This window comes from Corythoichthys intestinalis, chromosome 10, assembly GCF_030265065.1.
Source record: "Corythoichthys intestinalis isolate RoL2023-P3 chromosome 10, ASM3026506v1, whole genome shotgun sequence".
In the NCBI taxonomy this organism is placed as follows: Eukaryota; Metazoa; Chordata; class Actinopteri; order Syngnathiformes; family Syngnathidae; genus Corythoichthys; species Corythoichthys intestinalis.
The window spans coordinates 22,249,330-22,263,926 of NC_080404.1; the positions used below are offsets into that span (position 1 = coordinate 22,249,330).

The 14,597-nt window shown below is 36.1% G+C and overlaps 1 protein-coding gene across 1 annotated transcript in view; it reads right to left on the minus strand.

The window, feature by feature from the left end:
• Window positions 1-7,397: 7,397 nt before the first annotated feature.
• LOC130922866 (collagen alpha-1(XXIII) chain-like) overlaps window positions 7,398-14,597 on the minus strand; it is a 63,435-nt gene continuing 56,235 nt past the window's right edge. The window contains exon 3 of the mRNA XM_057848091.1: window positions 7,398-7,495. Coding sequence (XP_057704074.1) covers window positions 7,443-7,495 — 53 coding nt within the window. The 3' untranslated portion in view covers window positions 7,398-7,442. The remainder of the gene's footprint in view (window positions 7,496-14,597) is intronic.

The window sequence follows — 14,597 nt, forward strand, 5'->3', positions numbered from 1 at the left end:
TACATTTCCGCACAAACACACATCAAGGTACCCTTTAGCTTAGCAAGGAGAGGTATGAGAGTCATTTTTCGGGTGTTCCAAAGCTCGCGAAGCTTTAAAAAAAGTGCAGTTATCAAGGTTTCGTCGGTCGTGATTTGCTTATCCGTCAGCTAAAACAGCCTGATAGCACAGATAAAAGTACGGCTGCCACTCTGCTATGGGACGCATTGTTGACGTCAGCGTTGTGGTGTTGTGAAAATAGAACAAGTCTCTATTTTGGGACCCGTCCATTGGCAAAAATTTGCTCAATACTTTGCGCTCCGTCCAAAACGACTGCCGCCACTCACTTTCGCCAAAAAGTCCCCTCCCACATACACAATGAATGGGTTGCTGCTGAACCCTTCACACCAAGCTGCCGCTAGTTTGAAACGGCCTTAAAGTGCTTGTGACACGAAAAAGCATGTTTATTTCATAATACACGTGGTATTTTATGCCGCTGAATTATATGGACCGCTTGGATGTGTGTGGAAGCGATCGCTATTTTTATTTAGTTTTTTTAATCCCGCGCCATGAAAATGAGTGACTTCCGGCTTCGGTCTTGCATTGAGGAGGAGGGCGCTGTGACGTGTACGGTAGAAGACGTCCTCTTCACGCTACAGTGTACTGTTGTGTATGAGGACGAAGGATTCAGCTGATTTTGCGGATTAATACGTTTATTTTTCGCATCACGCCAGCCAAACGGCTGCAGAAAAATCATTCTGTATGAGGGAGAGGCGTATGCGCCTTTTTGGAGTTTCAAAAGGTTCCCATTCACCATGGATATTGGCCAAGCCCTAGTACTGTGGGACCATTGGACTTACGAGGAAGTGAGTAAACATCTGGTTTTGTATTATGTCAAATACGAATACAGCGATTACAAAGTAAACACTAAAAACTTCCTTTAAATAAAGGACTACTAACGTTTGATCATTGATAGGCATGTAAAAAGCTCTCCTAATGCTCATTAGCAGCAGCACGTTAGCTGCACAACAACTCCAGCCACCCTCCTCTGGGGAACGAACTGTAAATTGCTCTCCGCCGGGCGGTTTGCCGGTCCGCGAAGACAATCGACAACCGGGTCGTCATGTCAAATAATCCAGGCTAGTTATGTGTGATTTTCCGCTTCGAAGACTTTGAAACGTCACTCGGTTCGGGTTAGCATGTCGGCTAGCTGTCACGCCTTCTGGTTTGTTTACATTCTCCGAAGCCTGGGAAGGGAAATGACATATGTCCGATTTAGGTGTCATAAAATATCGTTCGGGAGGTTCGACAGTAAAGGTGAAGTCGACAGTTTTGACCATTATGGAGTAATTTTGCCATGTCGTCCTAAATAAATGCATTTTTATTATTTCATATTCCATTCAGCACAAGACTGTTATTTGTCATGACCATGCCATTTATTTAGCAATTGGGGAAAATACTTGGATAAAAAGAATATCCTGTAAAAATATTGAAGTAAAGAAAAAAACAATGACATTTTGCCGCTCTCTTCGTCGCGTTTTCCTCGTTGTGAATAGTTCCCCCTTGACGGGCTGACTGGTCCTTCTCAAGCCATTTATATAGCTATTGGGGAAAAATACTTGGATAAAAAGAATATCCTGTAAAAATATTGGAGTAGAGAGACTGAAACAATGACATTTTGCAGCTCTCTTCGTCGCGTTTTCCTCATTCTGAATAATTCCCCCTCAATAGGCTGAAAAGTAAAACCGATGAGCCCAGTCTACCGCTGACGTCATCCACCTGTTGAGGACGCTAAAGCCCTATAATGGTAGGCGTGTCTAACCGGCAGATTAAAAGACTAATTTCTCGTCATCTGTGCTGTGCTAAATTGTTGTATATAGTCGATTCGTCTCAAGATATGATTCTAATTCACATAATAATGCCATTTAAGACTTTTTTTCTCGTGTCATATGCTCTTTAAATATGGATCTTGCAGGCCTCACTGTTCTGGCCCCAAAAATACTTTGTATAGATACAATATAAACCTTACTGCGCAGGCCCGAAAAATATCATTCTCACAGACACAATAAAAAGGGACGTTGCATCAAAAATGATTTCTACAGATAAAACAGGAAGCTTTCGGGATGTAACAATACCACGAAACATTACCATACAAAAAAAGTCTGCTAGCTTAATGTCAAACTACATTGCAAAATGCTTTAGGCGGATAAAAACAAAAGTGGCCTGAATATTGCAACTTTCTAACTTTGAAGAAACATTTATTTGAACACAAATGGTGTAGCATTGTAGACAGAGAATATTACGATACAAACATATATTGTTTGTCTTTTGCGAAAATGAATAAAGTTACTGCTGTTTATGTATGTTTGTGGCTGTCTTCTTTGTGGCTTAACCCTAAGTATTATACTGCCCAGTGGTGGTCAGTATTACAAACATTGTTCACAATATTCAAAGGTAAAAACATGACACAAAAACTACAATATTTATAATTACGTTAACTTATATTCTTAAGTACAGTAGTGTGGAGTGCCACGTAATTTTCTTACTAATGCTGTGTTCACATTTTATTTTTCACGTCGCGCGACGGGCTCCCTTACAAAGTCAATGTACCGTATTGGCCCGAATATAAGATGGCCCTGATTATAAGACGACCCCCTCTTTTTCAAGACTCGAATTTGAAAAAAGACTTTTTGAACACCAAATTAATTTTTATACAGAAAATAATTACAGTACATCCGAAAAAAAATGATTTGAGAGAGAGATATATTTGAGAGAAAAAGCATCTTATTTTGCCTCATTCAAATCTTAGTATCTGAACATTTAAATATGTAAACTAAAGTGCAATCACATTCGTAAATGAATGGCTTCTGATTTGTAACCATCAAAGTGAAGTCTAACTGTTACTGTAGTCTTGAAACAAATCTGAATAAGGAAAAACATTGCAGTAAAATAATGCAAACTGGTTAAACTTTAGAGTAGCTGAGATTTGTCATGACAGAACATCGCTTCAATGATATCTGGTGCCATCTAGTGTCATGAATGGGTGTAACGTCTGGACTGCGAATATAAGACGACCCCCTCTTTTTCAGTCTAATTTCAATGCAAAAAACACCGTTTTATATGCGGGCCAATACGGTAATTGTCGCCATTTTGAACAAATAGGGCACACCCCGTAATGTCACGCGATGAATTTTCATGCTGCAAGCAGATGGCTTGGTTCATATTTCTGTGACAGATTTCAGCGACGAAGAGGAAGCAGATAATCAAATATGTTTTCTCATTCAGATGACTTCAGCTGCCGAACTTGAACTTTGCCTCAACATCAGGTGAACAAATGCCAACAAACAAACAAACAAACAAACAAACAAACAAACAAACAAATAAATAAATAAATAAGAATAAGAGAATGGTTATAATATTTAATATTAATCTTATATTATTAATATTCATTTATTTATAATAGTTATAATTAGGGTTGTTCCGATCATGTTTTTTTGCTCCTGATCCGATCCCGATAGTTTTAGTTTGAGTATCTGCCGATCCCGATATTTCCCGATCCGATTGCTTTTTTTTTTTTTTTTGCTCCCGATTCAATTCCAATCATTCCCGATAATTTTTCCCGATCATATACATTTTGGCAATGCATTAAGAAAAAAATGAATAAAACTTGGACGAATATGTACATTCAACATACAGTACATAAGTACTGTATTTGTTTATTATGACAATAAATCCTCAAGATGGCATTTACATTATTAACATTATTTCTGTGAGAGGGATCCACGGATAGAAAGACTTGTAATTCTTACGGACAAATGTGACTTTGTATATTGTGACAAAATATTGCCATCTAGTGGATTTTTATGAGCTTTCAGTAAATGATAATTCAGCCATTTAACTTCTGCCCAAATGCATGATGGGAAGTGCAACCATGACTGTGCGTAATTGTACCAACTGATATATCTTCTCAGCGTTGGGAAATAAAACACGGTGTTAAGAAAAAGATCAACTACTACCTTTCTTCCCCACATTGCTTCCCACGAATATTTCTGATCGTTGAGAGAGGGATTGTAAGGCTTTAGCCAATTAAAAAAAGGCTTCAAAGGCTGCCAAAATTCTCTCTACTCATTTTACGTTGCCTTTTAGTTCTATGTATATCAGTGACGTGCGGTGAGGTTCATGGTTGGTGAGGCACTGACTCCTTTAGTGTCAGATTTCCAAATATATAAACCAAAAAGGGTAGCTTATTCAATTGGCTACTGGTTATTTCATATCTCATCAGCATTCTTCACAAAACACGCACACACGGTACATATTATCGATACGTAAGAGTAAGAAAATAACATGCATTTGCTCTACACCCTCAATGTGTTGGCCGTCGCCATTCTATAATTCATGCAACATAAATGAGAGTAAAGAGTGGTGTACAAAACCACAGAATTCAATTCTGACCTTTAGTGAAATATTCAGTTGTTTTTAAAACTTTTAATTCTGAAACTTTAATCAATTTATTACAGATTGCTAAACAAAAAGTGTGAAAAGAAAAACAAATAATATTTTATTTAAGGCCAAAATTTAGTTTTTAAATATTCTATTGTATTTTTCTTGGTCTAAGCTCTTTTTTTTTTTTTTTTTAATAAGATTGAAATGAAAACTGTTTGTGGTCTTGCGCCTGTCCTTCACCACAAAAACCGGCGTTACTTTGGAAGGGCATAGGTTTTGTCTCAACATTCGTAGGGACGATATAACAGCATAACCTGCATGTAGGTACACTTTTTGCTGGGGACGGGACATTAATTAGACCAAACAGATTGGATGAAGGGGGCAAAGGGCCACATTTCTAATGTATATGAACCTAATTAATTAATAGGCAAAATGATCAATGCAAAATAAATCCTTATCTACTGATAATAACTTTTACGTGCATTGGTTTAGATGATACACTGTTCAATTCAAACCTTTGTTTTCAAAAAATACTAAAGAAACATTTTGAAAACTTCCTGAATAAATGTCTGGTTTTTATTAGCAAACATAAACATAGTGAAAATAATTCACTTAATAATGGTAGGGTCAATTCTATCCTTACAACATATGGAACTATTGAAAGATCTAAATTCTCTATATAACTGAACATTATATCATGCAAAAAAGGTAAGGCTGCTTAAAAGTTGGTGGGGACAATTTTAGCATGCTGAAAAGTTGGTAGTGTTATGTCCCTACCGTCCCTATGCAAACCTACGCCCTTTTAGTAAAAGTCCTCCTTATTTTCCTTTACTTTAAAAAAATCTCTCCGCCTCAATGGAGAGGATTGCTTCAATTAGATCGTTCTGTGTTCTATTTGACAAGCCAGAAAACACAGTGGATGTGTCCAAATGTCTAGCTAACCTTTCATCTTTCTCAGCAAAACCATGTAATCGTTCTACATATATGCCACTTTTAGAAGAGCTACACGCTCATCGTTACCACGAAATGTTAACTCCTGTTTAGCTAGGATGCAGGTTGCATTAATGAGGTCTTTCAAACTCTTTTCTTTACCTTAGCATTGAGGATGCTACCGTTGAGCTTCCGCTGTTCGTCAAAGCCAAATCGATCCTTGAGCTTCCAAAAGTTTTGAAAGCAAACAGGCTTTGAATGTGAGTGGTCGAGCTCTCATGTTTGCTGAGGCTTCGTGGTAGTTTTTTAATGTCACAATATCTCGTGTTAGTCCAGACATTGGCACAAGTTGAGAAGAAAAGGCAGGGAAAGCAGCAAAGGCAATTTTTCGAAGGACAGCCACATAGCCAGTCTTTTCGGGTGTACCAGTCCGTTTGAAAAGCGCGAGTTATCCTCTGTCCCGTAGTTTGAAGCAAACCTTTTAGCTCCGGCGTTGTGTTAACCACGTCCACTTTTAACGGAAAGGCCAGTTTCACGTACGCCCCCTTGCAGTGCGGCAGAGTACTATCTGCCGCAGCCTGTGTCTTTTCACTGCGGTTTTATTTCCCATCAGCAAAACTAAATATGTCGCTAACAAACATTAAACTTTAAGGGTTAAAGACATTAGCCAGACTGAGGAAAATCAGGTCAAATAAACGTATCTGGAAACATTATAATGGCGACATGCAGATGTACGGCAACCAGCACGCTCCAATTCCATGTATCAACCCAGTTTGTAAAGGATTGCGGAATCAGAGGTGAGGCTTTACTCGTTGCTGCCGCACCTCTCGTTTCATTTCTTTATTTGAACAGGAAATAGGCAAATTCAGCGATTTTGACTATAAAAAATGTTTGAAATGAGTCATACATAAAGAGCAATGGACAAATATTAATATAAATTTGATGCTATAATTATTTTTTTGTCATGATGACAGGTGAGGCTCTGCCTCACCTGCCTCCCCTGACCGCACGTCACTGATGTATATGTAATACGGTGCCATTATAGATTGACCGCGACAATGCACATGCGTTAATCGCGTTAAATATTTTAACGTTATTACCGCTGTTGACGGGATAAATTTGACAGCCCCACTTTAAGCCAAAACTAAAGACTCTGGATGAGTGTAAGACATTTTGTCTGTAACGTTAAATACAATTAGAAAACGATTTAATTAAAAAATATATATTTATATATATTAAAAAAGGCATGTCCGATATTTTTTTGCCGATTCCGATACTTTGAAAATGACGTGATCGGACCCGAGCGATCGGCATCCCGATCGATCGAGACATCTCTAGTTATAATATATAATATTACAAGAGTCGCAATATAATGAGGATGAAGTCATATATTGTCATACTATGAAAACAAGGTCTTACTATTATGAGGAAAAGACTTAATATTAAATGATTAAAGTCGTATATTGATTATTTTTACAATATGATTTGGTTCGTATGGTCCGTGAGAACACAAAACTGCTTTTGGCATAATATTAGGAGTGATATTGGTTAAAAAAAAAAAAGTCTTAAAATTACGAGAATATAGTAGTTATATTACGAAAGTTGTTTGGGGTCTTCAGCTTTGGTGATGTAAGGTCTGTGTGTACACAAAACTGCATTTGGTAATAGGCGTAGCAAGAGCGATAGTGCAATGTGGTTTTACTTTGGTGTGAACGCAGCATATAGCATCATATAGTGGGGTGGAAATGGATTACCAATATTTCCATTCATTTCAGATCAATTGAGATACAAGTGTTAAGTGTTCATCCAAGCAGACAACAATAGACTTTACTAAAAATCTTTCTGCGCACTAACTCAAGCCTGTTCTCATCGAGCACAAGCAAAATCTTCCTAAATAACCATCAGAGACATCAATTTGGGCGTAAACATCAACACAACAATAATATCTATAGCTCGTCCAATTGGCAATATTATTGTGTTTAAAATGAGAAAATATCATCTAAACTGTATATGATGAATAATAATATCAGGGTTATAATAGTACTTTGATAGATAATTTCACGCACTTCACACGCAATAGAGATATTCTGTTACTTTACCCCACATGGATCAGAAAAGGTGTCTTGTTTACTTACTGGAGGTCCTGTAAAAAGAAAGAGAAAGGAACATTTAGAATTCAGGAAGGGTTAAATTTCAGATGTTTATTTCATTTGTTTTACTTTTATTGCATTTTAAATTGGATTATTACTTTCAATCATTTAAGAGTACACAACAGAGATTGCTATTGTAAGTACAAAATGCATGATGCCAAAATGTATGCATTTAGGAGAATTGTTGAACAAATTATACTGTTACTATACTATTAATTGCAGTATACACAAAGATACAGTACATTTCCATAGGGATGAACATTGTTGTGCTTCTTGTAATTATTTACATACCAAGAATTTGATATGTTTTTCCAGGGTGAAATATGCGCTAATTTGGAAATGAAAAGTTGTGAAAAAAAACTCCACACGAGTCAACAGCAGTTAAAGAGTTAAAGCGTTAGATCAAAATCTGTACTCTTGCAGTGCTTTGTGATTGTGAAGGATGCAACAGGCTTTTTTTTTTTTTTTTTTTAAGTTTTAAGAAATTTATTTAGAAATGGAGACTTGGTGAAGGAAAATTGAACAGGGCTTTGAACTGCGCCTCACTGAAAACACATAAGGGGGTATGGCCAAACAGATCCAATGCATGACTCTTTTCCAGAACCACAAAAAAAAGGCCTTTGAATGAAAGCAGTTGTCATGCCTAAACCTTTTCTGATTGTTGCTACATCAATCACGATGAGTAAAGAAGGTAGAGACTCATGGCACGAAGGTTTTATTTTCCAGACAGGTCTCTCAATCAGTCGCACAACCTTTTGTCAAGTCAATTCCTTTCCGTTTTGAGCAAGTAAAAAAAAAACAGTAAATATTTTAATGAAAACTGGCTTTAGTACAAGATAATTTGAAATATATAATGAAACTTACAAAAGAAAAGAAAAATCTTGAAACTTAATCATTAACAATCAAAATCAGCCATTTCTTTTGAATTTTTTGTCAACAGAATAATTCCCAAAAACAACAACAGTGTAATGAAACAGGCCTGCACAAAAACACTACCCATGATTTTATATTTTGATTGATTGATTGATTGATTGATTGAATTTATTTTGAAAACATGCATCCCATTACGGATATACAAGAATACAAACAAAACATTAGATTTAAAAAAAAGTAGGAATAAAAAAAACATGAAACCTACCCCTTTGTCCGTGACATCACTCAACATTTTTTCAACATAAATGCTATCATTCATTTCTATAGTTGCAGAAAAAAAGATCTTTATATTTTCTCTTCAACACACTCAAATTAGCGCTTTTCTTTAGGTCCTCAGTAAGTCTATTCCACAAGTACACACCACAAATTGAAGGACAAAAGCTCTTTCTTGTTGTACGGGGAAACTGCTTTTTCAAGTTTAAATCCCCTCTCAGATTATACCCTCCTTGTTTATTTGAAAACCTTTTGATGAACAAGGCCATCACTGCAACTAAACGATTTCTGTAAGTGTCAATGAGACTTCTGCACCTGAAAACATTTTTCAGCTCCTTCCGCAGACGCTCAATTGGACTTCTTTTATTCATAGAAAAGCAGTTTGAAAATGGTCCAATGATGTTTTTAGTCTTTCTTAAGTTTTTTTTTTATGTCCTTTGGGTCATTGCGGGTACTACATAATCTGGGCACTGCATATGCAATACTTGCACAGTTACATTATAGTATTTTTGCACTTTTAGATCAATATTTACGCACAAACTGTCATTTACACATCATATCAAGTCAGCCATGCCTCCCAGTCTAAGTACTGTAAATTGTCATATACGCACTGTTATATTACCACTAGATCACTACTTGATGCTAGTCACTTATTCACAATCTGTGTACACTGTAACCTGTGTTCTATTCTATTCTATTCTATTCTATTCTATTCTATTCTATTCTATTCTATTCTATTCTATTCTATTCTATTCTATTCTATTCTATTGTTGGCAGACACATGACCTGCTAGTCGACTAGAACTAAGCCTTTCTACACTAGGCAGTACTTTTCTTTTGAGAATGAATGCCTTGATACTCTTAACATTTCATTATTCCTTGCAAAGATTCAAGAAAATTAAAAATCAAAAATCAGATCTTTCACAGTATACCTGTATAAAGAACTGAACACAGATGTAAGACATCTTTTTCTTTCTGTGTGGGTAGATATCCCAACTACAGTATGGAGTGAAGAGAGAGATGGATCGATGAAATGAATATAAGTTACAGCTTTCCATGCATGCATCATAAGATTCCTACTACATTCTGGGCCTTCCTTTACATCCTGTTGGCTGGAGCTATTTACCCAGGAGACTCGACCCAAAGCATCTTGATCCAAAGGCATGTTGGAGGCCAAAGACAACAGGGTTCAAATATAGCACAGAACGTGGCGCCTGATGAACAGCTTTGTGTGCAACAAGTAGTGGGCACAACATGAAACAAAATGGTAAGCCATAAACACACAACACTGCAGGATGTCGTTTGACTATACTCATATCATGTATGCTAAATTTGCCCTCTTCTGGGATTAATGCGGTCCAACTATTGCTAACACCTGTTGTTTCCACTTATGTAATGGCACCAGTTGGATGTGTCCGGAAATGGAAACCAAATATTACACGCCAACATTCAAAATATTGCATCCTGCTTGCTCTCATTTCAAGCTTACCCCCGCTATAAAATACTGGTAAGTACCAGTAAATGTATTTTCGAATGAATATCAGGTCTTCTGATAAAAAATAAACAACAAATATTTTACGTAAGTGTCCCATATTTATAAACAAAAAGACACATCCCATATTGAGCTTAAAAGGGAGGCGTTTTGTCCGTATTATCATGAAAAATATGGTGTCTGATTTGTTGAACGAATGAATACTTGTTTTAAGAATGCAGGTAGATGTATTCTCCCGCTTCTCCAGCTTTGTGACCAATGAGTTTACAAGTAACACAATGACAATACGAAATCACGCTCATTAGTGGAAGCGCTGTTGTACAGGATTCCAATTCGCAGATTTTTATTCATATGTTATTACTTTACTCACATTTTAATTTATCAATCCCTCTATATCTCTTATTGGATGGCATGGATGACTACCCCCCCAAAAATGTAGCATAGAAGTTTTTATTTATTTATTTATTTATTTTTTTAAATATGTCATTTTTTTTTGTTTACTGGTGTACTTCAGAGTATATTTTCGCATTTCTCACCGCACAAAATGTTCTGCTTTGTATATTAACCCTCACGAGTTCTATAATCAAGCCGCCGTGATCAATCATTTGGCGTATATGAAGTGCTGTTAAAAAACAAAAAACAAAAAAAAACATTCTCTTGGGATGGGAGGACTGATGCTTTTTTTCAGTTTTTTTTTTTTTTTTTTTTTTTACTGTTTTCTCCACAACAGCGCACTCATACTCATTGGGCGAGTGATGTTTTATTTCTGTAGATTTTCATAGCAGGAAGTTGATGATTTTGTTTTATTTTTGGCCTACTATGGTACTGTAATAGATCATAGTGTAATAATAACAGCTCATATAGATGACATGCTGAGAAAAATCATACCAAGCAAGATACCCTTTTTACAAACTAAACAAAATAAAAAGTGTTAATTAAAAAAGGGGCAAAAACACATTCAAAAAGAGCCTTTTTGAATGTGTTGATGAATGCCCCCTTTTAAAATACATTGCTGATATTTATTGTTTGTCTACGTGCTCATATCACACAAATGTGCACTAATTTATTCAGTTTTGAGTCAAATAAAAAAAAAAATAAAAAATAAAAAAATAATAAAATAAAATAAAGGTAATTGGGCTGGCTGGCTCTACCAATATGGTGTCCCTTATTTTATTATTATTTTTTTATTATTATTTATTTTTTCAAGAGGTTGTCAACCCTACGAGGCTGTCAAACTAACAAGCAATAACTTTCTGCAAGCACTTTTTTTATTTGGTTTCTGGATGCAGTGGCCATAAACATGCAGAATGAACTCATACAAGCATGTGAAGGAGTTTCTGAGCCTCCAAATAAAATCAGACCGCATTTTAGAAAGAGGTGTATCAGGTATACCACCTGTCTGAATCATTACAAAATACTGTGTAGTGACAATTGCTAAGTTGCAAAATGCTAGGTCAATCTTTTTTTTCTAGAGGCTGTCCAGTGCCCATATTTCAGAATCATTATTACATTATTTTTGAAATGTTAATTCATCTTTAAACTGTATATATTTACTTAACAGGGAATTACTGAAGGCGCTCAGTCCAGTGGCAGAGTAAAGATTCAAATTAACAAAACGCCCACGGTCCACTCATGCACACTCCATATACTTAAATAATACAACAATTCTTTAACCTCAATATTCACAATTTCAATCAACCTTCGAAATATCTCTGGAAAGGTCCCCCATAATCTCATTTTACTTGAGCTTTTAAAATACAAATACTAAAACAGATTCATGGTCAGATCATCTGCCATGGCAAAACCTGCCCAGCTCAGCCCATTAATTTGTATCCCGGAATAACCTGTGGAATCTAAACCCAAAACCCACCATCTTGTTCTCTCAGATTGCCTGTCTCACCAGTTGGTCTTCTAAACATACATTAAAGGCACTGTTCAATTGAAGTAAACATTAATAAAATGTTTGACCAGGGGAAACTAATGACTTACTATACAACCTTCAATCATAGATTTCACTATCAAGTTTTTGCTTCAATTTCAGATAAAATCCATGGTAGATGTTGATGACAATAATTCATCAATATTCAGGCTAATGAATATTCATTGCTTACATCACAACTGACGTGACTTGCTGTAGGGCATTTACAGTCTGAAATTCATTTCTCAAAAGGTTTTACTTTTAAAACAAAAATTAGAACTTACAATAAATAAAGTAAGCCTAAATCTACAGTCTTAAGCACACGGACCATGTCCTTGTCCAGTGATTTGTTTATATTTAGAGACTGACATAGACTTCATAACCAACATTTTTTTAAGTTTATGAGACTGAACTCTTGACTCTAATATATTCACAGAACACAACGATGCATAGAATATAACTGCTTAGAATTGTAATGCCCTTGTGAGTGCGCACAGAAGGAAAAGAGTCATGATGTTCATTTCACTTGCATTTTTTAACATGGGGCATCAAAAGCGCAAAATACATCGAACCACTGTTGGCCACAAAGCAGCCAAAAAAGCATGCCAGAGAAACTTCTCTCTTCTGCATTTCATATTCCCATTTCGTCTAATCTCACAATGGTGACAAACATACAGTATTTACAGATATGACTATATATAACGCTACATAATACAACAGCACCGCCCAAAGGTCGCAACCAATAACAACTGCGGTTGAATGTAATACTCCACAACTGTGGTGAACTCTAAAAGTTGATTACCACAAAACCAGTCAATAAGTCCCAGAATACAGTGAGGCCAAAATCAAGAAGTATTGCATTCTGTTCAAGCAGAATCCGGCACAAATTAGGCCCTAGTTGTGACTGATTTGTTTTCCAACAGGATTTACAAGTAATTACAAAGCAGTCATTTCAAATACAACATTATACCTTTGCCAGAAAAGGCCCTATTAGCCTGACTAACTCATTATTCTCGAAAGTAATTCGCAGGAGGAGGAAAGGCAGTGATAAAAAACAGTTCCATTTAAGTCTGAGCAGAGAACAAACTTCCTAAAATGATCATTTGTAATGAGAGCGACTCACACTGAAATGGAAATTCTTACATGGTCTTTGTCACATAATGGAAATGCCGCATTGCTTTTCGTCACTTTTTTTAAAATTTGTATTTATTTATTTTTAGCAGTGCATATATTTCAAACTTTAATGTCTAAGGACAAGCTCTGTTATTATTCAAAAGATTATACATATATATATATATATATATATATATATATATATATATATATATATATATATATATATATATATATATATATATATATATATATATATATGTATATACAGTGGGGAGAACAAGTATTTGATACACTGCCAATGGGTTTTCCCATTGGCAGTGTATCAAATACTTGGTCCCCCCACTGTATATATAATTCTGAGCACTCAACACAAATTGTAGTCAATTGCATACGTATGCGATAATATCTCGATAATATCTCGTTAAAATCATGGTGTCTTTAATTATGCTCTCTCATGCTCTCACCTCTCATGCTCTCCCCCCAAAAAATGACCTCCTGTTCAAAAATTTTCTTCCCCCAGAAAATTAAGAGTTTAAGCTTTCCAATGATGTATCACACATGCATATAGGACAATTTGGAAATCTGGCTAAATTTGGGGTCTCTGAGCGCATACACTGTATACTCATGTATACGTACATACAGTATATACTTACTCAATATACAGTTTACAAATAAACACATACACATATATTTACGTATAAATACATACCTACATGTATACAGACATACTGTACATACTGTATATACATATAGACAGTTTGGGGGCAGGTGCTCAGAAGGCAAAAAAAGGTCATCTTTTGCACTGTATGTAAATGCCAGCCCGGCTGCCTGTTTGAACAATGTGAATTAATAAAAGAAAGAAAAAACATTGCCCATGTATTACTGCTTGTTTGCATTTCGACATGGTACACACACTACACAGCTGATTTTATGTTTGGCATTTAGCAAATAAGTGATGCTTATAGCCTGCTTTAAACCGGTATTGTTTTTATAACAGTGTATCTGTGTGCCCATACTCAAACGATGGAGCCAAGTTTTCTTGGCGCTTATTCACTTTCTACTACACACACTCAGTTTCACTTCCTCTAGGGTAGGGGTCGGCAACCTATGACACACGTGTCAGCACTGGCACAGAAAGGGTTAACCAGTGACATGCGAGCGCATGGCAAAATAAAAATAAAAATGAGTCTTTTTACCTGAAATCAAGACATTTTCAGTTACGCGCCCTGTTACTTAGGGGGTTTACGGGAGCGCCCCTCCCAACCTCTCTGCCTATGGCGTTATATGCGAGCAATAATGGATTTTGAGCGCACCTCCAGCTCTTCCTCATTTTCTCAACTCCTGCGTTCGTCTGCGTTCGCCAACCAATCAGAGAGCTGGCGGAAATACACTGTGTTACCAATCTACACTTTTTGGTAATAGGC